Source organism: Trachemys scripta, chromosome 13 (genome assembly GCF_013100865.1).
Source record: "Trachemys scripta elegans isolate TJP31775 chromosome 13, CAS_Tse_1.0, whole genome shotgun sequence".
In the NCBI taxonomy this organism is placed as follows: Eukaryota; Metazoa; Chordata; order Testudines; family Emydidae; genus Trachemys; species Trachemys scripta.
Window position 1 is genome coordinate 24,044,619 of NC_048310.1, and position 27,393 is coordinate 24,072,011.

The window sequence follows — 27,393 nt, forward strand, 5'->3', positions numbered from 1 at the left end:
CGGGGGGCTGGGCCCGGGGGCAGGAGGAGAGGCGCGGGGTTCAGGCTGCGCGGCCACCCGGCTCGGCGGGCAGCCGGCTCGGGCGGGGCCTGCGGGCGCAGGGGAGGAGCCGGCGGCCCAGACGCGGAAGCGGGAGGAAGCAGCGTGGCTTCCCCTGGATGTAAACAAGGCGGCCGGGCGAGGGGGTCGCACCGCGGGGCTTCTCCGAGAGGCCCTGCCCAGGTACCGGGGAGCGGCCGGGGCAGGGCTGAGGGCCGGACGCTTCCCGCATTGGGAGGGGAAGAGCCCGGCGGGAACTGACTGGGGCAGGCGGCCCGGCCGAGCTTCATAGCGCCTGCCCGGGTGGGCTGTTCGCCTGCCCTAGGTCAGCACATCCCGACTTTCCACCTCGGGAAGCTCCTGGGCTTTAACTCGCGTCTCTTCCCTTCCCGTGGATTGCCGCAGTCACCCTGGGCTGTACCTCTCAGGAACGAACCACAGGAGTGTTCAGAGCTGACTGACACCCCTGTCTGTTTTTCCATAGGTCATGGCGTTTCTGAAGCTCTTTGGGCGATTAAAATCAGTTGTCATTGGGATGGTGCATGTGGGGGCATTGCCAGGTAAAAATAAAAGAGTTTTTATATTGATTGCAGCTCAGATAAACCTGTGTCCAGTGAGTCTGATTTAAGAAATACCTCACTGACCCATGTTTGCTATTTCTCAACATCCAAGAAGTCCCAGAAGAGAAGTGGGCCGGAGCTAGCATATCGACATTCTTCCACACTCTCCACCTTGCTGCCTCTTGCCTACCTCCATATGTCTGGAATCTAGCAAGGTAGAAATGCACTATGCACCATATGATCACAACATAGCAGGTGCTGTTATGTGTAACCAGAGCCAGTCTTTGCGTAGGAGTGCGCTCCCTGGACTTTACTTAAGTTGCACAAGTTTGTTGGCTGGATTTGCTCTGCTGTCCAGAACGTTAGAGTAGGTGACATTTTATGAGATCCCCATCCGGCCCTGGCCGAGCCGGACTTTTAAGCTGCCACACCCTGAGCCCTAGGGAAGGGAGCCAGAAGAACCGCAGTCCCTGTTGTTGTTGTGTGGGGTTGTTTGTTTGTTTGTTTTGTTGTTGTTTTTAGGGAATATTGGATGTTAACCTTGTTGCTGAGCTCACCATTCCCATGGAGGGAAGATGACCGAGAGTGACTGGGGGGAACTGAGAATTTATGGGAGGGAGTGGGAGATAAAAGATCAGGGTTTCTTGTCAGGATACAGTGACCATGACTTAGCTGGAAGCCCAATAGCTGAGATGAGCATGCAGGTTTTTCACTGGGACATTTGCCCTTGACTTCACAATGGAGCATCTGTAATATTAGCTAGTCAGTGTCAGGCAAATTCTTCAGGCCCTGCCCAGAGAGATCTTATGGCTGTGGCAGACAAATTGAAGGTGAGCACTCAGTAGGCTCAGTATTTGTAGAGTGCCTTCTGAGTTTGGTTGCCCAATTTCTGACACCTACAGCCTGATTTTCAGAGATGCCGAATGCCTCTTCTGTTGGAATTGTGAGTGTTCAGCACCTCTGAAAATAAAGCCTAAAGTTAGGCACGAAAATGTCAGAGGACACGTGAAAGTTTTTGAACTCTATCTTACCTTTAAGGAGAACAGACAGAAAAACAACAGACTTCACTGCTTTTTGTCTGTTACTCATCGAAGAGTTATTTTATCTCCGTGTCTTGGCTACAGTCCTGAGAACCTTCCTTTTAGCACTAATGCAGTCTTTACATTTTCTCCTGTGCATAATTCCTGTTTGTGTGCCTCTGGGAAAATTGGCATGCAAGACTTAACCTCCACTTTTCATGAATCATTGGAGAATCCCTACCAAGGATCCCTTCCTGTCAATTCCTTTGGTCTTCTTCGTATTAATTTCCCATCACCGGTGCAGAGTAGTTGTCTGTGACATTGCCACAGATTGAAATACATGCATTGTCACTGGTAAAGAATGAGGTGTGATCACAATTACAGGCAAGAATGACAAGCTAGGTGCTGATCTGCTTCAGTGTAAGGTTACGTTTGATATTCCTGAAGTATAAGGGCTTTTAAACCAGTTTTAGGAACTCAGTAGTAAAAGCATGTCAATCAAGTTCTACTAGGGACAAGATACCATTAAGGTATGAGACATTATGCAATAGCCTACTACTCACATTATTTACTCTGGCAGTTTGTGCCTACTTTGGCATTTCTGTCAATGCTTGCAATAATCTTAATCTAACTCTGGCTTTGTTTTGATTTCTGCTTGTATCATGGCGTATAACATTATTGTTCTTTGCAGGGACGCCACGGAGCAGTTTGCCATTGACCCAGATCACTGATAAAGCCTGTCATGAGGCTGAGATTTACAAAGATGCTGGAGTTGTAAGTTTCATTTTTCATCCTTCTGTTTTAATTTTTGAATAAAGATATTGCTATGTCAGAATACAACAGATCTTGGTTCTGTGGAGCTAATATTTTCAAGATCACATTTATATTAGAATTCTTGCCAAAACCTGGATCCAGACTGACATGCAGATTGTTAGAAGGTGTTCAAAATTGAATCCTAGATCCACATTTTGCAGATGGCCTCAATTTCTATAATAGTCTAGATCTCAGTATTTCTGAGCTTTGGAAGAATCTGGATCAGCACTTTGCAGCTCAGGGCCAATCACATAAGCATATCTACAATCAACTCCTAGAAGAATCAGACCAGTTAAGGAAGTTAGATTGTCATCTCTTGTTTTGTGTTTGTACAGTGCCTACCACATGGTTTCCTGTTCCACAGATAGGTCTCTTAGGCACTATGATAACACAAATATTAATTAATATGATTAAGAAAAGTTGGTTATTGCCAAAAATCTAGTCAACTCTGTTCTTTGATAAAATTGCTCAACAAAGCTGACAAAGTGGTATATTTGTTTTCCCTACAGATTGTATTTTAATATAATTAAAGTGCTCTGTTTTGTGGACTCACTGGAGAATGGAGTATGCCCAGGCAGCAGATCAAGCACCTCCACTTCCCCTCTAAGCAGATTCAACCTGTTCTGGTTGTGCTGGCCCCTTTGTAGTATATATTATGCAGGGTACAAAAAGCACCTGTGTCTGTTTCTGCTAAGTATAACCCTTCCATGACACCCCTGGCAGCAAGTGCTCTTCTACTTTGCATATCTAGAAGAGAAGATCTGAAAGGCCAGTCTCAGCCAAAGGCAACAAAATGCAGGTACTAGTGACTGAATTTCTATGGACCTCAGGTGTTGTTGTAATTTCCATAGTTCAGCAGATTTTTAACAGGGTGCATGTCCTTTTAAAAGGTCAGGGTATGTTTTAAACATTTCATTGTTCTCTGTATCCATGTGTTGCTGCACTTTTTGCTTTGACTTGACTGGAGTGCAAGTTTCTAGCATGGCAATGATGCAGGGTCTCAGTGATTGGACTTTAAACAGGGCTTAACTGGATAAATAGTCACTCCGTGAACTACTTTTATTTTCTGCATAATATTTTGAATATGTTTATTTTTATATAGTATCATAAATTCACATGGTACTTTACAGTCAGAGTAAGATTGAATCTAAGAGCATAATCTTAAATTACAGAAAGCTAGAAATGAGATGTAGAACAGCATTTAATGTAAAGAAGAATGTGCAGAGTATTGGATGGGTAAACTAGAAGGAGTCATGGTAAAAGTGGGGAAGGAGAGCAGGGTGCATGAAAGTGAAAGAAAGAGATGAAAGGGAGTATTAAGAAGAAATCTGCGAGAAGTAGAAGACATGTCAGTTGTAAGTGGGCACGAGGTTATGTGTGGCCTTGAAGGCAGAGACCAAAGTAGAATTTGAGATGTTAAAAACTTACGCCCAAACCATGTGAACTGCTCCATGGAGGTAGATCTCTGTGCCTACAAAGAGGGCCATTGGCTTCACAGAGTTTACCCATGCAGAGTTTTCTGGACTGATGCCTCAGACTATAAGATAGTTGAGGCGGGATCGATGGGTTTTTGGGGTTTTTTCCATCTTCTACAGCAAGGGTTCTGAACCTTTTTCTTTCTGAGCCCCCCCCCCCCACATGCTATAAAAACTCCACAGCCCACCTGTACCACAACTGTTTTTCTGTATATCTAGTAGATTCAAAGATGTATTAAATTGATAGTTATACAGTTAAACACACACATATATAATATAAAAAAAGGATAAAATAGGCACAAAAATAAAAAAACTGAACATTATTTTTGTTGTATTTACTTAGAGTAAGTCTGGCAGGGTGCGGGCTTCGTCTTGAGGCCCAAGCGGCGGGACGCGGGCTTTGGCTCCTTAGTCTCTGCCCTGCACCCCAGTGAGTCTAGCGCCGGCCCTGAAACCTGCTTGCGGACTCCCAGTTGAGATCTGCCATTCTATAGCACAAACCACTCTGAGCATTTACTGAAAATATGACAGGAAATAAGTGACAGAATTAAGGCAACTAGAGTGTTATGTGGTTAGAATGGCAGGAGAGGAAAAAGACTAGCAGTAGGGCTTTGTGTAGAATGGCCGGGGTAGAGAAGCTACAGATTAACATTGTGGTAGAGGGTTTGGGTACAAAAGTAATCTGTAGTTCTCTTAAAGCCGCTGTCACACATTCCATTATTTGACTATACTACTGGAGCTTAAACGAACATTTAGCAGGGGGAATTTTGTTTCCCTTATGTAAGGAGTTATAATTGAAGCCTTTAGGGACAAAACTGAAACAGCATCAAAAATACATTTTAAAAAATCTGATGAAGAAAATATATACACTCCCTTCGTTGGCCTCAGTTTTAGGCCTTCAGCAATTTTAGATAAGTCACTAGTACTAATATATGAGTTTGTTAAAAAATTTTTTTTAGTTTTTGCCTTTCTTTGCTGGATCCTCAATTCCCCTTCTTCAATTAATGTAACAAATCCTGGACTGACTGGGCTGCCATAATTTGCAGTATCAAAATTGCTAAACTCCTCACTTGCAAGCTTTAAAACTCGCTCTGTAGATAGATGAAAGGTTAATGCAGTAATTTCTCTGCATATTAAATCTTATATTCACTCCTAAGTAGAAGTAAGAGCACAAACATTCCATGTAGCATTCACAAGTGCAGTAATTCCAAAGTTGAACATTTGAAATAGGCTTTACAGTTGAAACACCTTATTACATTGTGATTGCAACACCAAACACATGAGAACTCTGAAAAACAACGAAAACCACACACCTGCTCTTTTGATAACGAGGGTCAGAAATAGCTGTGACTATCAATAAGGAGGTTGTTATAAAATTGTGCTGAGAACCCTGATAATGCTTTCCTTCTGCTACCCTATATAACTTGCACCATTTTCTTTAGCACTTTGAGTGGTATACTGGTTCTCATAATACTTCAAAGGATTCCTGGTTTCTGGATATTGAGAGAGCACTCAACTCCTCCAAGCTCAGCTTCCTCTGGGGAGGCGAGGAATCTATTGTCTCTCTCCCCCATGGGGACTTGGGGTGAATGGTTAGACTGCCTCTTCACTTCTCTTGAAGGGTCCTGATGGTTCTCCTCTCCCACTAGAAGATGGATGTTCTTTAGTGCCTCAGACACTGGGAGTGTTGCTCAAATCTACCCAACTGCTCTCTGGCAACTACCTGTTGATAATTACTTGTTTACATAGGCAAGAGTGCCCTGTGTACCCAAGCCAATCAAGAATTTAGTATCTATGGGATAGAATCAGAAGTCCTGAACAATAGCTATGGGTCTTCATAAAAGGCCTTCCCCCTTTGATCCCCTACATCATTTGCATATAATTATTTCCTCCATGCTAAGAATCATCACAATATTGTAACGTTTCTCTGGCTAAGTTAATTGGACATAACTGCTTTTGAGATCCTGATCTTGAAGCAGCACCATCTATCATAGGCATTCCTAACATGCCCATTACCATGGTAGGAAATTGACAAGATCAGCTGGCAGACTTTACCACTGAAGCGACTCTTCCTCTTTTGGAAGAGGCGCTTACACAGCAACAATGCCAGGCCCAATCAAGCCTACTGCAGAAGTTGGATTTTAAGATTCATACTTTGGTCACCCACTAGGAAATACAGGATGTTACCACTATCGCTTATGAACTCTATCTACAATAGACCTTTTAGCAAGCATTTCTCACTAGGGCTATCACCACTCCCATTGTAGATAAGGCTTCCATGACTTCAAGGCTGGGAATTGTTAAAATTGCTTAGTGTAGACAAAGCTACAGACAGTTTTAAATTTTCAAAGCATTCTATATACACATCATTGATTAAAAGAAGTCCTGCATCTTTAGAAGGTGACTTGCCCAGTCCATTAGCAGTTTTTTAACATAATAAATATGAAGGATTTATAATGTTGGAGCACAATAATGAAGACAAGTGAGTGCTCAGATAGGAGGCCATCTGTGCTGAAAAATATCAAATACCATGTTCTTGTATTGCCAAATAACCAGGTTGTCTACACAAGATTTTATAAGTGACAGCTTCTGAGACTTTAAGGTCTCTGCAATTTTTCCAGTGTTCTGCTTTCATTTTAAGAAAGTGTTTATAGCAAAAATACAGGGTTCACAATGTAAATCACTGGACTTATGTTAACTCAGCCTCACAGAAAGCTTCTACATTGAAACAACAAAGGTTCAAGTTTTCCTTCTTCACATCATTTACTTTCGTTAACAGTTACTTTCATCACCTAGTTGAGACTATTTAAATACTAAAATGAAGTACAGGCAATTTAAAAATACAGCAAAATACTCAGCATGAGGACATTGCTAAAGAAACATTGACTATGTTGTTGTCATGCTTTTTACCCATATAGTTTCCCAAACAAGTCTTTCTTGTCGCACTGGCTCCTTGTAAAGAATTTGGGGTTCTTCCTACCTCCTTTGTACTTGGAAAGTTTTACATCTATATGCCTAATTTGTATTAGTTTTTTGGCAGTGAAAAATGAGCACCTGACCATATTTTTAACTGCTGTTAAAAGCTGCTGCATGGATATGGCAAGGAATGATGGTTGGAGTCTTAGTGGAACCTGCACTTTAGCACGGAGAGAAATCTTTGTAAGTATCCTTTACTCCTGAGGGAATTCTGAGCCCCTGCACACAGAGAATTCATGTCCCTCGCAGATTCCCCTTCCTACCTGGTAGAAAATAGATTTTGCCGGGGAAGTGCTGCAATTACTCCTTTCGCCCACCAGAGACTGCTGTGGCATGAAAAGAAAGGGCAGATGACTCTGGGCCAAGCAACCAGCCATGGAGAGGGAGGCAGCAATGGCTGCCTTCCTCAGAGCACCCTGCCAGCAGGGCCAGGTGAGGAGGCACAGGACATGGGGGGGAGGACGGAGACAGACTGAGGCACATGGTGCTGCTAGGGGGTCACCTAGACTGGGGTTCAGAAGGGCTAGCGGAGGCCACAGGAGCTATTTGGGTGACACCATTGGGCCAGGGGCTGAACGGGAGTGGAGGTTCAGGGACACATGGAGATGGGGGAGGAGGGGTGGCTGAGTGGGAGTTCAGGGACACATGAGGATGCGGGCAGCCGGGTGGCTGAGTGGGGGTGCAGGGACGTTACCGCTGACACCCCCAAGCCTTTGCACTACTTCTGAGGGCTTGGGGAATACATTTCTGTATTGTAATAATTCATTTAAATTACTCAGAAGTCTATATTAATGTGCCTAGTAAGAAATCTATTTGTCAAAAAAACATTTTCTGAATATTTTTTGTTGCCTGTATTGTTACAGATATACTTGCTGACAGGTATTTTGAAATAAATTGTCAAAATAATTGAAACTGGCATGATTATATTGTGTTATTTTGACAAATAAAATATGCAGAATTTTAAAATATTGTGCACAAAATTTTTAGGCACAGAATTTTTATTTCCCCCAGGAATAATCCTTGCACTGGCCAGTTTCCTAAGTCCCATCCACACTACAGTGTGGTGGAATCTTGCACAATTATTATCTGATATATCTTGATTTAGTTACAGAGTAGTACACAAAAGACCCCTTACTTACCTTAGATAAAGAAGAAATCTTTTTGTTCAAGTAGAGCTTTTGAAGGAAAGCTGGCCTTGTGTTTAGGGTAGATTATTCCTACAAACAGAAAGTAGTTCTTGTAGGACGGTGGTCTCCAACTTTTTTACACACAATCACTTTTTGAATTTAAGTTCAACCCAGGATCTGCCCTACCCCTTCCCCAAGGCCCCGTTCCGCTCACTCCACCCCCCCCCTCGCTCGCTCTCCCCCACCCTCACTCACTTTCACCTGGCTGGGGGAGGAGATTGGGGTGCGGGCTCTGGACTGGGTCCGAGAGGTTCGGAGTGTGGGAGGGAGCTCCGGACTGAGTCTGGGGCAGGAAAGTGCTGCAATTACTCCTTTCACCCACTGGGGCAGAGGTTGATGTGCAGGAGGGGTGAGGGGTGCAAGTTCTGGGAGGAAGTTTGGGTAGAGGAGGGGGCTCTGGGCTGGGTCAGAGTGCTGGGGTGCAGGAGGGTGTACCGGGTGCTGGCTCTGGGAGGGGGCTCAGGGCTAGGGCAGGGGGCTGGAGTGCAGGAGGGGGTGTGGGGTGTCGGCTCTGGGAGGAGGTTCAGCGTTGGAGCAGGGGGTTGGGGTGCAGGAGGGTGTACGGGATGCTGGCTCCATGAGAGGGTTCAGGGCTGGGGATGCGGGAGAGGTGCGGGCTCCCATCGGGCGGCATTTACCTCGGTCGGCTCCCAGTTGGCGGCACAGCAGGGCAAAGGCAGGCTCCCTCCTGCCCCCGCCCCACACCGCTCCCAGAAGCGGCCAGCACGCCCCTGCGGCCCCTGGCGGGGGCACGTGGCTCCACACATTGCCCCTCTTTGCAGGCACCACCCCTGCAGCTCCCGTTGACCTCCGTTCCCCGTTCCTGGCCAGTGGGAGCTGCGGGAGCGGTGCTCGCAGGCAGGAGCAGTGTGCAGAGACTCCGGCCCCCCCAGCGTGCTGACTGCTTCCGGGAATGGCGTGGGGCCTATCTTAGCCCTGCTGCACCACCAGACTTTTAGTGGCTGGAGATTGTGATCGACAGGCAGAGGCTCCAGGATCGACCAGTTGATCGCGATCTACCGGTTGGTGACCATTGTTGTAGGATAATGTGCCAACTGATTTCCTGTTTATAGGGGAGCCGCTGAGGCAGAGCTAGAGGCATTGATTTGTCCAGAACACACCTGAGTGCTGGAAAGGAGATATAACGGATGATTCCTAAGTGAAAGTTAGTTTTCTTCTAGACTGTTGATTGTGTAACTATATCAACATTAAGGAAAATGGTAGACTCCCCTTGTAGTCAGAAGGGTATTTTTTTTTTTTTTAAGAACAAATATCCAATAGCTAATTGTAACAAAAGGAGAGCTTTTTGTTGTTATACTATTTTGCACGTAACAGCTTTAAGACACGCTTACACATCACTCAGTATGAAAGGGATTACAGGCAATATTTTACATGAGAAGGGAGGCAATTGTCTGAATATGTAAGACATAAATAATCTTAATATTCAACTAAAAAGAAATGCTAGAGAAATAATTACAAGAGTTTTATCTGTTCCTATCCAAATAAATTCTGTTTTGGAAGATGTAATACAGTAACTGTTGCCATAGATTTCTGCTCTATAAGCTTAAGTTCCAAGAACTTTAATGCAGCATAACTGTTTTCACGCCACCATTTTAATTAGCTGTCTGATAATAATGAAATCTGTTTTATATACATATGAATTCATATAAAAACACAAAAATCTGTGGTAAGTATTATAGTTTTGACACAAAAATAAGAAAGAAAGCTTGGAGTTAATGTATCTGTAATTCAGCTCACTGTATTGCAGAACATATGTTCTCTTTTTTTAATTAAACAAAACACGATGTGCAAAAGAACACAGTCCTATCTGATGGTACCCAAAGAATAACATGTTATTAAAGTAATACCCAGAGCCTGTGGCATTGCCCAGGGCTTAGGGGCACTCTGGCAGAGGAACAGATCTCTTGAAGTGTCTGGCTATAGGTGGGTTAATGGGAAAGGTCAATTTTTGTGCATAACGGCATGTACGCTTTTGATTGGAGCGAATGTGTTTTCGTATCTTGTGGCGGGAGCTGTTACAATAATAAAATGCAAAGTCCTACTGATTTTGGTAATGCCTCCATAAATAGTATACGCATATGGTCAGGCTCATCAGAACGGTAATAGGAGAGGCTTTCATTTTTAGATTTTAATGAATAAATGGCATACTGTGTATTTTTAATGCTCATAGAAGAATTTCAGAAGTTTTCATAAATAATTTTAGTGATAATTTTCTATCTGGACTGTTATCAATATAAAAATATTTGTATTCTCTGGATCACCTACTGTGATATCTACAAACCACACAATCAAAAATTACCACTTGAGCCATTCAGTAGTTTTCCCCCCCCCCATCATGAAGCACAGTGTGGACAGCATTAATTTGAGACCTAGACATAGCCCTCTGTGACTTCCCTCTCAAACTGTGGGTCAGCACATCGTCTGCTTCCTCTCTTCTCAGAAGCTGCTGTGAAATGCCAGCTGTTACACAATCCAGTCCCTCAAGTCTGCTTTCTTCATAGGAACAGCCATAGACACTGTTCTTCCTGATTGTTTTATGGTTCATGAGAATGATCTTTTGGGGTGGATTGAGCTTGGTCAGTGCATACACAAAGCAGTGCATCTTCCCAGGCTGTATGTTGGTGGCGCGTATATTGGTGAGACTGGCTAACAGGGTGGAATTGAGAGAGGGATAGGAGACACTGATGTTGGGCTCATTGAACTAATGCTTCTCTTCTTACTCCATAGCATTGATCAGGACTTGGGAACCCTTCCTACCACAATAGCAATATGGGAGTGGGGGCTTCTCACCCTGGGAGGACAGGAGTTCTAGCCCTTCTCCTGTAACTCTGCAGTGAAGAAGAGACTTTTCTGTAACTCTGGGATGAAGAAGAGAATTCCCATCTCATGAGTTCGAACTATCTATAGTATTTTTTAATTATAAACAAAACCCCCCACAAACAACACAATAAATTATTACTATTACAGTTCTAGGGCTCTACTAGCTTCCACATCTTGTACGACAGTATAAACTCTTAACATAATTGGGGGTTGGTTTTTGCCTTTGAGTTGTAGGGTGTTCTGTATTAGTTATTCTTAAAACTGTGAGGACTTTTGCCCTCTTGCTGCTCAGGCAAATAAAAATCGAATATAGCATAATTTCTCCCTCCATGGTGATCGTTTTCGTTGTGCTCAAGGTTCTGGCAGGTGACTTGAATCTCGCAGTGGGCAGCCACCTCATTGCCTGTGATCCAGGAAAAGGCCTTCTGTGAGATTGGAGGGTTTGGAAACTGCTTGCCCAAGGTGACTGACTGCCTCACCATTTTGGAGGGAGATATGATGCTGCCAGTGGGAGCAAGGAATCCTTCTATAGTCTATCTGTTGGCCACCTTCTGGTTCCTCCTGGTGGCTGTTATCTGCTTGGTGATGGATCAGAGTTTAGTGCAAAGCAGCATTTCATGTTTGCAGCTCTTGTGGCTCAGTGTTGATACCCTACATCAGTGCTTCTCAAAGCCGGTCTGCCGCATGTTGAGGGAAAGCCACTGGTGGTCCGGGCTGGTTTGTTTACTTGCCGCATCCGCAGGTTCAGCCGATCGCAGCTCCCAGTGGCCGCGGTTCGCTGCTCCAGGCCAATAGGGGCTGCAGGAAGCGGCGGCCAGCACATCCCTCGGCCCGCACTGCTTCCTGCAGCCCCCATTGGCCTGGAGCAGTGAACTGCGGCCAGTGGGAGCCGCAATCGGCCGAACCTGCGGATGCTGCAGGTAAACAAACCGGCCCAGACCACCAGGGGCTTTCCCTGAACAAGCGGCGGACTGGCTTTGAGAAACACTGCCTACATCTTATTACTAAGTTCTCTGTTTCATGTAAAATCTTTGGGCTAGCAATAAGCTTGAAGAAAACCTATCATGCACCAAGGCTCTTCAGAACCAATTCCAGATATCACCTTAAATGGTATTCATCTGGATGTTGTTGCTCAATTTTGCTACTTTGGCTCTACTGTTACCAGCAATGTAGATCTTGATGCTGAGCTGACTAGAAAAATCGGCAAAGCAGCCAGGAACTTTGGTCTTTTGCAAGACAGAGCCTGGTACAATAACAAATTCTCAACTAAAGTGAAAATCTGTATTTATGAGATGTGCTTTATTCACTCTTCTATATTGCTCAGAAACATGGACAACTTACGTCAAATATATCAAAAGACTAAACAGCTTTCATATCAGATGCTTGTGTAAAATTCTTCGAATAATATCACAACAGGCTGATAAATATGGAAGTGTTAAATTGTGCTGGTATGTCATTCATGGCAATGTTGATTAGTAAAAAAAGACTAAGGTAGTTTGGACATGTCAACCGAATGCCAGATAACAGGATCCCAAAGAGTGTGCCGTACTTTGAAGATTGCAAAGGGTCTAAAAAGAGAGGCAGACTGCTGTATAGATTTCAGGGTGCTTGCCAGGATGATTTAGTATCCTTTGGAATCTCTGTGGATGATTGGGAAATGCTGTTCTGGTTGTTGGAGTCAGCTTGTAGATGGAGTGAGGCATTGTGAGGCGGACTGGATTGAGCTTTGTGATGACCGACATCAGAGGAGGAAAGAATCTGCTGCTCTGATTCAGAGCATTGCTAATGCGTAGATGTGCCCTACCTGAGGATGGGACTGTCACTTTCGCATTGGACTGAGCAGCCATCAAAGAACTCAACAGCATATACACCATGCTAAGCAAAGAGAGACCGTGCCAGTAGCATTTCAGTACAAGAAGTTTTTGTTTTATGCACAAGAACATTTCTGCCAGGGCCAGACTATTTAAAATAAATAAATAAACTGACCCACAGAGCTGGTCCGAAGTTCTTCAATGGAACATTTTCGGTCAGGCAATTGCTAGTCTATCATAATTTTGAAAAACTTTTTACAGAGACTTTGACAAATTTTCAATGGAAATATTTCTGGTTTCCTACCAGCTCATCCACCCGGTTCTGCAGCAGCGCAGGCTCCTAGTTTTTTCAGCAGCCGAGAGCCTGCAAGCATTGGGAGCAACAGCTCCTAAACTCCCAGGCTCCTTGGTCCTTCCATAGGTTGCCTGGCAGAGTACCATGGAACGGGTCTTCTTAGGGTTTTCAACTCCCAACTTATGAGGTTCCTGGCTCAGCCAGGGTCCCAGAGCTTTCAGGGTCCACAGCTCTGGGGTAACCCACTGAGAGGACTGCCCAGAGTTGGGACTCCAGTCTGTTTTGAAGAGAGTTGTGAAATTTGAATAAAACCAAATTTTGAAATATCTTAAATCCTCTGCAAAATGGAATTGCACAGGTCTACAAATCAGGAACTTTGGGACCAGGAAGAAATTCTGTCTTTTAAAGTAGATTGACATTAGAGTGTGAGTGTGTGTGAGAAAAGGGTGAGGGATTTACCTTTCCTTTGACGTCAGCTGGGTTCAGCAGGCTTTCTTGAATGAGTAGACTAGAGAACATTTGATCAAGTTGGAATTTCTGGAACAATGATTTGCTGCATCCCAGAGATTTTTATGAAATGTTTTTAATTGTGTAATTCTGAGACTCCCATATGTTGATTAATGGTTAGTCAGTCATCTTTATCACAAAGTATGAGCACAGGATGAGAAGTGAAGGTGTTAAACTGTTAAGTGGTGCAGCTGAATTGGACATGATTAAGAACAGATTTGAGGTTTCTTTATCAATACCCGTACTGTTTCTCATGGGAGATTAGGTGGTTGGAGGATCCTTGACTTGCAAAGCTGAGTCCTCCCAGTGAAGAAACATCAGACAGTGAATGGCTCCATTAATTGGTTTGAGCTTTAGGACTAGATCCATTGCTGAATAACCATTTGTTAGCCAACTAATAAAACTGACCTGTTGCCTTTAAGGAGATGCGTCTCCTATTTATCTAGGTATTTAACTGTCAGTCACTTCGGGACATCAGCAGTATCCTATTATGTTATTTTATATCATATTTATTTTAGTATGGTTCATGTATTTGGTTTTATCACACTGTTTCAAGAGACTGTTCAAATTTGTTTTCCCATTCCTTCATTTTAGGTGTCTGTTTGTGATGTCAGATGTTTAGTCTTTAACTCAGCCATCACATGCTGGCTGCACATTTATGATATTGTATCTTTTGTTTACAAAAATAGCTTCTGCATTAAAAAATACCGTTAAAATGAAAAAAATGTACAAATATGTTTCCTTAAAATATTTCTTTCTTCCTGGTTCTACATTCTTAAGTTACTATTAGTCGCACCATCATTGATTGTTGTTTCACCTGTTATCGTTCCTGTGGTAAAATTCTCTTTGTTGAAATGCTGTCTCTGGTGCCTTCCAAACACGTTTAGTTCAGTTAGGACACCCTTGATAGGCTAAGTCCTCTTGGAACAATCTCCCTTTCCCCTAATTATGGAGTTGTAAAGAAAATAGGAGTTATGTATTTTTTTCAAATTATTTCCTTCAAATTATTTCCTTCTGTACTTTTAGATTTAAGTGAAGATAGGTTAGGAAGTTCCAAAGTCTTTTAAGAATCCTTATGTGAATGCAAAACATTAGATTTGAATTGATCTTTCAAGGATATATTTTTAAACTTATTAGTCCTGGACATAATTATATATGATTTTCAGCTATTGACAATTTTCTAATGTATACCATACTGATAATTAAAAAAACAACCAACATCCCACATAATGTACAAAGATGTTTAATAAATCACACAGGTTGAATCAGCAGAATAGTTTATAGCCACTCCATTGTTTACCAAATATGTGTTTCTACCAAATGAGACATAATAGTAGACAATAAATGGCAACATCTTCTGTTAAGCAATCTTGAATCCAAAATATGAGCAGTGTTGAAGCTTAATAACAAAGTTATAGGCATCTTAAAAATACTGTAGATAGATATTTAACTCCTCCTTTTCTCCCTCAAATTTTAGTCATTTGAAAACATTTTCACTGATACAGTTTAAAAAAACAACAACCTTTGTTTATCCAAAATAAGTGTAGTGTCTTGATATTAATTTGAAAATTTCCTTGATTATCTAAAAATGCAATTGTCCAAACTTACCCAGTATACCCTATTCCATCTGAATAATTGAGGTTTGACTCTACAGTATATATTTTAAATTAGATTTATGATTTAACCTGTTCCTCTATAGCTCACATTGTAGCACAGATTCAAAGGAAATCTAATTGACAAAATGTGTAATTGAAATCACATTTATTTCATTTTGTGATTACAGATATCATGGTGTTGATTAAAGCATTTTTGCAAGTGGGCATTTGCATCAACAATTTACTGTAGATAATCCCTTCTTTGAAGAAAAACCTTTAAATATAGTGTTTCTTTTTAATACAGGTCTTTGTCTAATATCAAAATAGCTATGATTTTTTTGAAATGGCCCTTCTCGGTTTAATCAGATTTCTCTATAATAATCTCCACAGGATGGCTTGATAGTGGAAAATATGCACGACCTTCCTTACACCGTTTCTGTTGGGCCAGAAATAACTGCAGCAATGGCAGTCATTAGTGCTGCAGTGAAACACACCTGCCCACGTCTCCCATTGGGTATCCAGATTCTGTGTTCTGCAAATCAACAGGCTGTAGCTGTTGCTCTTGCTGCAGGTAATAGAAATGACTCCTAATGTGGTACTGGTAATTGATGTAATATTTCCTCTCTGAAACTTCTGTGCTAACATAGACACCCTCAAGAAGGAGACAGGAAGGGCACAGATCCTTCAGTACTCTCTCTCGCCTGAAAAGGCAGGAAGAGGGTTGTACAAAAGATGCCAACTTCATGTTAAGAGATGATCCCTATTCATTGCTCCAGTGAGAGGCAAATAAAGATAAATTTAATCCACAATGGTTAAACATCTGATTTCAGTTATATCTTAGGATACTCTTGCTAGCTACTGTAACTGTCATTTCATTTTCGGAAATGAATGAAATTAATGTTTTGATGTGGTAATTAATAAGAAGATAGTCTTCTTCGAGTGATTGCTCATGTCCATTCAGCTTAGGTGTGCGTACTCGCCACATGCACTGGTGCCAGAAGTTTTTCCCTCAGCAGTATCTGTAGGGGACCGGCTCTGGCGCCCCCTGGCATGGCGCACATATGCTGCAACATATAGAGCACCGCCAGTCCCCTCCACCCTCAGTTCCTTCTTGCCGCCAGTGACATTTCATGGAACTGGTGCTGCTTCAGCTAGAGCTGTTGCTTTTTGTTTGTTCGAACTCTTTTGCCTCTTGCAAATATTACTGTATGTAGTTTCCCTCCAGTTTAGCTCAGCCTATTTCTTAAGTTAGAGACTTAGTAGGTCCCTAAAGGGACTTCGCCTCGGAATGGGGCATGCCCCAGTCCCCAGGAATTAAACCCTGCGATCGCTGTAAAAGTCCCATGCCCATTAGCACTCCACATAATAGTTGTTTATGGTGCTTGGGCGAAGGTCACATTAGTGATATTTGCAAAATCTGCAAATCCTTCAAGCCCAGGACAAAGAAGGAGTGTGACATTCGCTTGAAGGTGCTCCTGATGGAGTCTACCCTTACCCCGATGCTAGGGCAGCATTCCGATTCAGCGCCAAGCAGCATGACCTCGATGTGCAGTGTCCCACCAGTACTGCCTACGAGCCTGCACCGGCCTCCTTCCATGGCTCCAGCCAAGAAGCCCAGGAAGATGGGGCAAGGAAGGTCTCCAGCTTCCCGCAAGGGAAAGGATAAGTCTGGTGTGGACCAACGCCCTGTCTCGGGTGCCTTTTCACCCCCTTCGGGATCCTGGGCCCCAGCTCAGGTCGAGTGGTGTAGCCCAGCCCGCAGCAGTGGAGGTCCTCGTCCGCTCCAGGTGCCATCCACACCGGAGGCCCTCCAGGCGGTGCAAAACATTATGTCCCTCCCGGTGCCACCTACTCCGGCCTCTGCGAGGTCCCGGGGTAAACCCGCGTTGGGACCACCACAGTCTCCACCTTTCTGGCAGCGCTCCCCATTGCGGGGGACATTCTGCCAACAGTCGCCCTCTCACAGCCGACACACTTCTGACCGTAATAGGCAGAAGCTTCTTAGCCCCATCCAGTCTCTGGACCTAGGACAAGGGCAGAGAGGCTCGAGGTGCAGCTCTCCGTTAACCAGGTGCAGACCTCTGGAGGCACGTGCCTCCCAGCAGGAGTTTCTCGGCACCCAGAATTTCCGTGGCACTGGTACCACTCTAGGGACAGGTCAAGGGACCAACGGTACCGTTCCCCGGACTGTCGCTGATCCCTCAGGGCAGCGTCACCGCATGCGGCTGCATCTAGTTCCCAATCCCACTCCACATCCTGGTGCTGCTCTTTAAGTGTGAGGCATAGATCGCCAGCCAGGGGCCACCGTGGATCCACCGAGCACTGCTGGGCGCCAAGGCCTCTATCCAGATGCTCGTCAAGGTCAGCCACATCCAACTTTGGGAGGGGTGACTGGTACCAATCGGGACAGAGCCACCAATCAGCCCCGTCTTGGTCGCAGGGGAGCGACCACTCGGGCTCAATATTCCCTAGTCGTGGGAGCAAGGTTCCCTAACGGTGGAACAGGCTCTGGCACCATTCCTGCCACTGGAGAGATTCAGGGTACTGACGGACCTCATCGTGGAAGTCTCCACATTTCCCCTGACCACGGCCAGGGTTTGCCTCCGCATACTAGGTCACATGGCGACGTGTGCATATGTGGTACACCACACCAGGTTCCGGATGCGACCCCTGCAGCAATGGCTAGCGACGGACTACTCCCAGTCCAGGGACCACCTGGAGAAGGTTGTCGGCATCCCCGCGACAGTGCTTACTTTGCTGCGATGGCAGACTGACCCCGGGAAAATCCCAGAAGAAGTTCCCTTTGTCAGCACTCCTCACTCAATCAAGTTGGTTTCGGATGCCTTGGACCTCAGATGGGGGCTGCACCTACACATAAACATCAAAGAGCTCAGGGCGGTGCGCAGAGCATACGCAGTCTTCCTACCTTACCTGTCGGGCAGAGTGGTCAGAGTCCTCACGGACAACATGGCCTCAATGTTCTACATCAACAGGCAAAGGGAAGCGCTATCCTCGGCCCTTTGCCAAGAGGCACTCCGTCTCTAGGACTTCTGCATTGATCACAGAATCCATCTAGAAGCTTGCCACCTTCCAGGGGCCGGGAACATGCTAGCAGATCACCTAAGGAGGGACTTCTCCTCTCACCACGAGTGGGTGCTTCACCCGGAGGTAGCCAGCATGATCTTCCAGAGGTGGGGAACTCCCCAAGTGGATTTGTTCGCCACCAGGAGGTGCCACAGGTTTTGCTCCAGATGGGGTCTGGGCAAGGGCTCCCTCTCCGATGCCTTCCTCCTGCCGTGGGCAGGAAGCCTGATGTATGCGTTTCCTCCGATTCCGCTCATCAGCAAGGTCCTAGTGAAAATCAAGAGGGACATGGCGCAGCTTGTCATGATTGCCCTGCCGTGGCCTCACCAGCACTGGTTTGGGACGCTATCAAGCTTGTCAGCAATCCCTCCCTGGCTGATGCTGAACTGACCGGACCTGTTGTCACAGGATCATGGCCAACTCTTGCACCCCAATCTCACGTCCCTCTGCCTCATGGCATGGATGTTGTATGGCTGAACCCAGAGGAACGGGCCTGTTCCGACGGGGTTCAGAAGGTCCTCCTCGAGAGTAGAAAGCCCTGGACTAGGCAGACCTATTGGCATAGTGGATGAGGTTCTCCTGCTGGGCGGCCGAGCGGGGCATCTTCCTTTCGCATTCTTCGGTGCAGTCGATCTTGGACTACCTGCTTCATTTAAGGAATTAGGGCTTGGCGCACTCCTCTATCAGGGTGCACCTGGTGGCCATTTCGCCCTTTCCTCTGCCAATCTAGGGGCAGACTGTGTTCTCCCATGACCTGATGGTCAGGTTCCTTAGAGGCCTTGAGAGGCTCTTTCCTCAAGTCCAGTCCCCGGCCCCGCAGTGTGATTTCAACTTGGTTCTGTCCAGGCTCATGGGCCTGCCCTTTGAGTCTTTGGCCTCATGCTCTCTCTCTCACTTATCATGGAAGGTAGCTTTCCCAGTGGTGGTGATGTCGGGGAGGCGAGTCTCCAAGTTGCGAGCCCTGACCTCAGAACCAGTGTACACGGTCTTCTGTAAGGACAAGGTCCAGTTCTGGTCCCACCCGACTTTCCTTCCCAAAGTGGTGTCTACTCTCTACATGAGCCAGGACATGTTTCTTCTGGTCTTCTGCCCTAAGTCCCATGAGACTTCCTCATGAAGAGGAAGAGAGGCACCTTCATGCTTTGGACATAAGAAGGGCTCTGGCTTTCTACTAGATTGGACAAAGCCTTTCCGTAAATCGACTTAGCTTTTCATCTCTACAGCTGATAGGATGAAGGGCCTCCCAGTGTTCACACAAAGGATTTCTAACTGGATCACCTCTTGTATTTGGACCTGCTACAAGTTAGCAGGAGTCCCTCCACCACCGATTTTCAGAGCCCACTCGACTAGAGCACAGGCATCCTCAGTGGCCTTCTTGGCACACTTCCCAATCCAGGACATCTGTCGAGCCGCAACATCATCCTCGGTACACACGCAGCAGGCCAGGGAGGATGCTGGGTTCGGCAGAGCTATATTGCAATCTACATGTCCTTGAACTCCTTACCTGCCTCCATGGGTAGTGCTGGGAGTCACCTAAGTTGAATGGACATGAGCAATCACTCGAAGAAGAAAAGACAGTTACCTTTTCCCGTAACCAGTGTTCTTTGAGATGTGTTGCTCATGTCTGTTCCACAACCCGCCCTCCTTCCCCACGATCGGAGTTTCCGGCAAGAAGAAACTGAGGGTGGAGGGGGCTGGCAGTGCCATATATGCCGTGGCATATGCATGCCACTCCAGGGGGCACCAGAGCCAGTCCTCTACAGAAACTGCTAAGGGAAAAACTTCCAGCATTCCAGCATCGGTGCATGTGGCAAGCATACCACACCTAAGTTGAATGGACATGAGCAACACATCTTGAAGAACACCAGTTACAGGAAAACGTAACAGTCTTTACTCTTAACCAAAATATTTAACTATTTAAATTGTGCTTAGAAAAGTTAAATATAAATTCAACTTCCCTTGCTACATGAATCATATAAGAAACAGCAAGGCTAGCAAAGATTGTATTGTCTCCTCCTCCCTGCTGAAAGTTTGGTTAAAACAATTTGTGTTCCCCATGTTTGTTTCTTGGTTTAAAGCTAATGGCTGAATTAACACTGAAAGCTTGCATTTCCTATCATTACCTTTAAGTAGTGACAAACAAATCTCAGGTTATATCGGCATGCTCTTTTCTAGCTTGCAAGTATCTTTTCCACGATCTATTTTATCTTCTTGCATTGTTGTATTGCCTTTTTCTTCCATGCTTCACAATCCACATTGTTGCAGGTAAGTTCTCAGGCTCCTTTGAACCACTGTAGTCTTTTAGCTCCAGAGTCATGGTGAGTGGAGAGCAGATGCATCTTCTTATAATATCATACCATTTAAATGGTTGTTTTTACCAGATTTTGTTTCTAATGCTTTTGTAATATTTTAGAAACTTTCCCCTAATGATTTGATCCTTTTTGTTGAGAAAACACTTTTCTTTTCTCCTTGTATTTTGAATGGAGTTCATCTGAATATCATTGTTTTAATTTTAATACAAATGACAGTAACCTTGATTACTAAGATTCTTGTCATATCAGAATATTTTTGTTGGTGATTGAGCTTCTCTGATTTTTTTTTTAAGCTCAACTCTGGAAATAATGTTTACTGGTCCAGAGCCAGGCAGGCAGCATGTACCATTCCATGTCAAGGAATTGTGTGCATGCAAAAATATGTGCACACACTTTCTTTGATGCATTTAAAATCACAGGACACACATGTAAAGGACCATTTAAACTGCTCAGACTGAGTTTGCATGTGCATTTACCCAGATTGCCCATGCAATAGCAGTATATTCACATATTTTTGCATGTATAGTTCCAAAAACCTGGCACTTTCTTTTGTAAGACCCACAAAATTAAAAGATGTTTATTTTAACTTTGTGTTTTTAATTTTTTTAAAAACACACATTCAAAAAATGTAGACTTGTCTATTAGAGTGACAGCTGTAATTTGGTTGAATTTCTCTCTGAAAATCTTAATAGTCTCCTTTTTTAAGGGAGTTTTTATTAATTAATTAATAGTGTTTTTGAACTGTGATTTCTTTTCAACATTTTAAAAAGTGGAAACTGCATTTTTGCTGTTGATCTGGTTGGTAAACTAGCAAGCTTAATCCATTTTCATTGCTGCCCTAAAGCCTATAGAAAAAGCTCTGGCTGCAATAAAAATTAACTAACAAAATCCCGTTCTCTTTTAATTTTAAGGTACAGTTTCCATGTAAGGATACTTGATGTGCTTAAGTGCTTGCAAAACCATCAATTTATTGTATTTCAAAAAACCTGAACCGAATGCTTTAAGTGAACTAGGGTTCATTTAGGGACATGTTGCAATACCAAAAGGAGAATATATTGAAGGAACAATATATTTCTACGACTTCTTAGTCATTATTAATGAGGGAGAGAATTCCTGAAGGTACTGTTAGAGTTTTGCACATCTCTGCTGCTGTTCTGCACTACTTGCTCTGTAACTGGGGGACTGGAGCTCTGAAAGACCTGTGTTTAATGCATTTCATTCAGCTACTGCAAAAATGATTGTCTCAAGCTCAGTGAACAGGAAAGCAAGAAGAAAGAGGGAATCACTGTAATCTGAAGAGCCCCTTTCAACAACTCTTAATTAAAGTGAATGTTGCTTTGTAGATACCGCATCTTTGATAAGTATTTCTGTAGCGATGCAGTAGTGACTTGATTGTGTAATGCTGAAGTTTTAATGGTCAATAGAGGTGACTATTAATAAACAGAGCACTGCACATTTTTAGTCTTTGTTACAAAAATACTTAAAGGTGTGGTACTTGAAAAAGCAGATGCAGCAGTAGCAACATCTCCTGCTATTATGCAACCATTTTATTCCCTTTGGGGAATGGGTCCATCTACTCTCTGTCAGTAATAATGCCTTTGAACAGAATTGTGCTGGAAACCAGCAATTGGCTTCTTGGTACATACAATGGCATTACTCCCCCCACCCCACCCCATTTTTTTTTTTTTTTTTTTTTTAGAAAGTGGAGGGAAATCAGAAGAAGTACCAGCACTTTCTCACTCACACAAACATTTTGTATGTAGGTGAGGAATGAAGTGGAGAGATGAACATCCCAATTTCCCCCCAATATTTTAACTCAAAGGAATTCTCAGATAAATCTGACATTGGCAGTCATATGGTGCTACGTTTAAGAAAGTTAAAGGAAGGCACCTTTTCCTCTTTTTTTTTATTGTGTAAGAGTAATGGTCACAGAAAGGAACATGGACTAAAGGAAAAAAGCCTATCATAAATACACCCACTTGGTGGAACTTGGTTTCTTTACAGACCTATATATTTATTAATTCTACAGCTCTGTAAAAGAGAGATCAAGGTGCATGACAACATGCATTGTTTTCAAGCAGCCTCAAGAAAATGCAATGTCGTCTGCTGATTATGCATAAAACAATAATGGTTAGATAAACAACTGTGGACATCAGACGTACCAAACCCGTGGAAAAAATGCAGAAATTGGGCTTGGTTTTGGCTTAATTGACTTGTGAGTTGCTTGTTGGCTAGTTTTTGGCTTGTAGCTTGTTGCTTCTTCTTTTTTTTTTTTTTTTTTTTATCGTCTTCCGGCAAAGGGGGGCAAGGGGGGGCGGGGGGGGGGGGGGGGAATGGGAGCAAGGAAGAGAGTCAGTGATGCACAGTGGGCCCACCACAGTCCCAAACTGTACACCAGGGGGATCTAGTCACATAGAGTGTTGGGGTTCTTAGGGATTGGCTTGTTTTGGTCTTGTTTTGAAATGGTATTAGCTTGATTTTGGACTTATTGTGGAAGTCGAGGTGCTTATTTACCACATGAAAGTTGGCAATTGTGGTGGACATCTGTTCTAAGAGGTGTCTGGAAAAATAACTGTAGTAGCAAAAGAAAGTGCTGTGTACTTCTATGTGGAGTTGATAGTGCCATCTATAGTTCAGATTCTTGTTACAGGACCCTGTTCTCAGTTTCTTAAAATTTCCCAAACTTAAACCCTTCAGGCTGAAATTTTCTATGCCGGGCAATCGTTTCAGGCTGAATTGTTTTGGAAAGTTTTAGCAAAAATGATTGAGCTATTTCCAAGAATGAGATTAGAAAAATACATTTTTGCCATATTAACAAATTAGTTTTAAGAGTGTCTTTTTAGATGTTCTAGCATCTATGCTTTGGAGCAGGGACTAACTTGTTAGGAGGGGTCGCCATTGTGTCAGTCCTGTGAAAAACTGTCCTAATTAGACCAAGTTATTAGCCTCTTTTAAAAAAAATCGCAGTTTGCACATGCTCAGTAGAGAGTTGTTAGTTTCACTGCTAAATTCTCCGAAGATTATGTCTGTAGTGAGCATGCTCCAACCCTTCACAAGAGTTTGTGATCAGAGTGCATGTGTGCCATGTAGGGTGACCAGATAGCAAGTGTAAAAAATTGGGATGGGGGTAAAAGGTGCCTATTTAAGAAAAAGCCCCAAAATCGGGACTGTCCCTATAAAATTGGGACATCTGGTCACCCTCATGCCATCCTCAGAGAGTGACTAAGCATGGGGCTAGAGGGACTGAAGGATTTTCCCCAAATTTGCTCTTCCGGACCACTCTGGCACTGAGCACCAAAACTGAAAGCAAGTAAACTGTCTTTCCTGTGCGCTCAGTGCCTCCCTGCTGGTGCCAGGGAGTGGGGAGAAGGACAAAGAGTGAAGAATTAGCTATGGCTTGTAGGAGTTAACAGATGGGAGAAGCAGAGGGCAGGGACAGTTGCTGGAAAGTAGTGATGGGGAGCACTGAGTGATAGGAGTTGGGGAGAGCAGAAGGGGATAAGGAGGAGTTGGATAAAAGCAGAGTGGTGAAAAGATAGGAGCAGAGGCAGATGCGGTAGAAGGGTCTATGACAGTAGAGAACTCTCTCTTCCAGAACCTGGAATTTAACTTTGGAGCCCTGAGTCGCTACGTTCTTCTTATCTCAGGAAATAGCTGTGAAATCCACTGGCAACATGTGTGTTTCATCCTCCAGTACCTGATCCAGACACAGCCTGCTATGTCTATCAGTTATTCTGTTAGCTCAGGTCTTGAGGTCTGTGCTGTGGATCTAAAGGTCCAAACTCTGCTGTTCACCCAACTTGAGGGTCAGTCAGTATGAATCTATGTGATGGAATATCTGAGAGTTTTTTTTTTTTAATATAATTTCCTAATGAAAAAAATCATGTAAAAACATTTTTTGCTGTTTAAAAAAAGTATTCGATCATGTAAATAAAGGCTAACATAATCCATACATATGAGGGGGCCAAATTAAGATTGCTTGTGCAACCTTACTTTTGGCATTTCCTAACTTGATCGCTTGACTTCTTCACTTTGTTTTAACATGGAATTTTTTAAAAATGTAAAATAGTAATATCTGTAAACAAACAACATAGACCATAATACTTGGAGATAATACAATGTTGTGTAGTTCTCCATTCATTTTTTTGTTTGGAGGATATCTTTATATCCAATGCATTTTCACATTATTAAAACACAACCATATAAGAGTTGATTTTAATACCCTCTTCAGAACACCATGTCATCTTCATTCTATTCTGTTTTTATTAAACTTAAAATGCTCTTTGTGGAGAAGCAAAGAACTTCTGTGTCTGAATTTGTTTGCTACAGTTAGTTTTCAATTGGTTCATTATTAGCAGGTAAACCATGTATTCTTACCATGTTTTCCTGTTTGTAGATCCTGATTTAATTAACTACATCTGTTTGAGGCTTACATAGAATGATGCATATAACCAGGTCTCAGGAACATTTGTGGAGGAGACAAAAATACATGTATTATTGCCTCTGCTGATCAGCAAGCATCTTTTTGTATGTGCTCAGGAATGTTCAGTACGTGTTCAGATCAGCATGCTGTCAGCCTTTTCTAGATGGGCAGTGTGCCTGGTTTCTTAAAGTTAACCATTGCACATGTACCAATATGTGCTAGATTCCATAAGCCAGTGCTGTTATTTGTTGTTGTGCTTTTCCTCATAGCGTGGTTCGTAACTAGGGTTTTCTTTGCAAATTAACCAAAGAAACACCAAACACTTTTTTTCAAAATGGAGCAGTAACCATATCAGAGAGGAGGCCAGCTCTTACTGTTAGCTAGAGGAATGATCAAAGGTATAGCCAGCAATCTGAATTCACAACACACTTGTTATCTTTTTTTTTATTGGGCTGGTGAAATATACTCCTCTCCCCTAATATTAATCAAGATTTTAGCCTTTGTGAAAGAGATGCTTGGTCAGTATGCTGACAACACTAAACTGTTAAACAAACTGAGTCATCACTGTTACCAGATGGCAGTGCTTAGAAGAAATAAATGTGGATTAAAAACAGCTGACTCATGATTAATCCAGGAAGATTAAATTAATGCTGCAAAGGTTGAAGGAAGCAGTTTGAGAAGCTGCTGGAATATTGACATTGTCCTCTGCCGAGAGTATCTGCCACTCATCATCCAGGAAGTGTAGAGTCTTATTTTGGACTCTTCACTATTTAAAACATGCAGTTTGTAAAAGGGATTGTCCTCTTTCACCTTCCTCTAGCCCTTTCCCATCTGATGAGCATGGTGCCACTGAAGTTTGTGCAGTCATCACTGCAGAGATAGACAACAGCAACTCATTCGACTTGAGGTGAAATTCACACAGAAATGTCAATTTGCATAACACGCAACTCGTAGTTTATTAAGCAGACCAATCATTGACTGATACCCAGACACTTCCAGTGTCAATTCCAAGGCCTAGTCCTTATCTACATGGCCTTTAATAGGCTAGGGCCTCACTGTCTTTAAGACAGTCTTTTCCGCCGCAATTCAACATGACTGCTTACTGCACAAGGATGATGCAGTTGATAGAACCCAGGGTGAATCTCTAAGGGGCTGGGGACAACATTCTCGGTGTCAGATCCCTTCTGTGGAACTCCTGACCACAAGAGATGAGATTGAACCTGACAGTTTTCAGAAGACAAAACAGAAAGCAATGTCATTTAGCTGTTTTGTGCCTCAGTTCCCCATTTGTAAAATGGGGATGGGACAAAGTGCTCTACCAACCACTGGATAGTACCACCTCCTGGCCGTTCTGGGGATTAGCTTGGTCAGTCCAACACCCCTTCCAGCCGTTATACCCAGTTAGCTTCTCCTCTGCAGCTCCTCTCTTGCTCTCAGGAGCCACAGCTGTCCTCCTGACTCCGCCCTCCAGCCAGGTCACTATCCTGGTTTCCCTTTCAGGTGGATGAATCAAGGGTCCTGCTCTCCAGCAGTCTTCTGTCTCACTTCCACTCAGTGCCACTACTGCAGTAGCTGGCAAAGGAACCCAGGTCTACCCTCTAGTCCAGGTTTGGCTCAGGTTCCCTCTACACAGCAGTTGAAGTCCAGTCCCTGTATCTTGCTGCCTTTCCCTGAGCTGCTTCTAGATCTCCTGGCCTTCCCCACTTCTCTGGGTTTGCCAGTCTCCTCACTCCCTCCTCCCAGGGAATAACTAGGCAACTTGCTTCTGTAGCCCCCTCAAATACTTCTCCTTGCTACCCCTTGTGTTTCCATTTTCTTGTCTTTTATAGAAGCCCTTCCTGTCTCTCGCAGGTGAACTCTCTAATTAACTGTCCCCAGCCTAAAGCTCCCCTGTTTGCAGCCTAATTAGGTGATTTGTTCCACCTGGTCCAACTCAGCTCTTGCAGGGCCAGTGTGGAGTGCACACCCCATCACAGGAGATAATAGCACTTTCCTACTTTACAGGATAGATAAGCTAAAGATAGGGAGGTTCAGATACTACAGTACTGGGAGCCATATAACTACCTTAGATTCATCTTGTTCCTTTACTACTACCTATTGTTGCTTCTTCATAGAATTAAACATTATAGTTGATGCAAGGCAGATGTGAGTTTGGTATACTGGGAGGGGAGAGAATTTGGGGAAAAGGGAAAAATGAAAGTCATTGTCTTAAATAGTGCCCAACAGTGTGCAAAAGTTTGAGAACTGCCATTTTACTGGGTTAACCAGTAATGTTCTAAATTCACAACTGAAAATCATTTTTAATTGGGCCCGATTCTGCACTCAAGCAAAACTCCCTTTCACTTTTAATAGTCATTCAACCTCTGTAAGGATTGCAGGTCCAGATCTCTAAATTTGACCAATTAAATAAAAACTGCAGAAAGTTTTAGAAATTGATTTTAAAATTTGAAATTTGT

The 27,393-nt window shown here is 43.6% G+C and overlaps 1 protein-coding gene across 5 annotated transcripts in view; it reads left to right on the forward strand.

Annotated features, from left to right (window-relative positions):
* Positions 1–43: 43 nt before the first annotated feature.
* Positions 44–27,393, forward strand: part of C13H19orf12 (chromosome 13 C19orf12 homolog) — a 112,284-nt gene continuing 84,934 nt past the window's right edge. Inside the window, exons 1-4 of one of the 5 annotated variants that reach the window (XM_034788933.1) lie at positions 44–222; positions 524–599; positions 2,310–2,392; positions 15,509–15,689. In XM_034788933.1, coding sequence (XP_034644824.1) covers positions 527–599; positions 2,310–2,392; positions 15,509–15,689 — 337 coding nt within the window. In that variant the 5' untranslated portion in view covers positions 44–222; positions 524–526. Of the gene's footprint in view, positions 223–523; positions 600–2,309; positions 2,393–6,989; positions 7,066–15,508; positions 15,690–27,393 lie in introns of those variants that run through there. The other 4 variants (XM_034788931.1, XM_034788930.1, XM_034788929.1 and 1 more) reach the window with 4 other exon arrangements.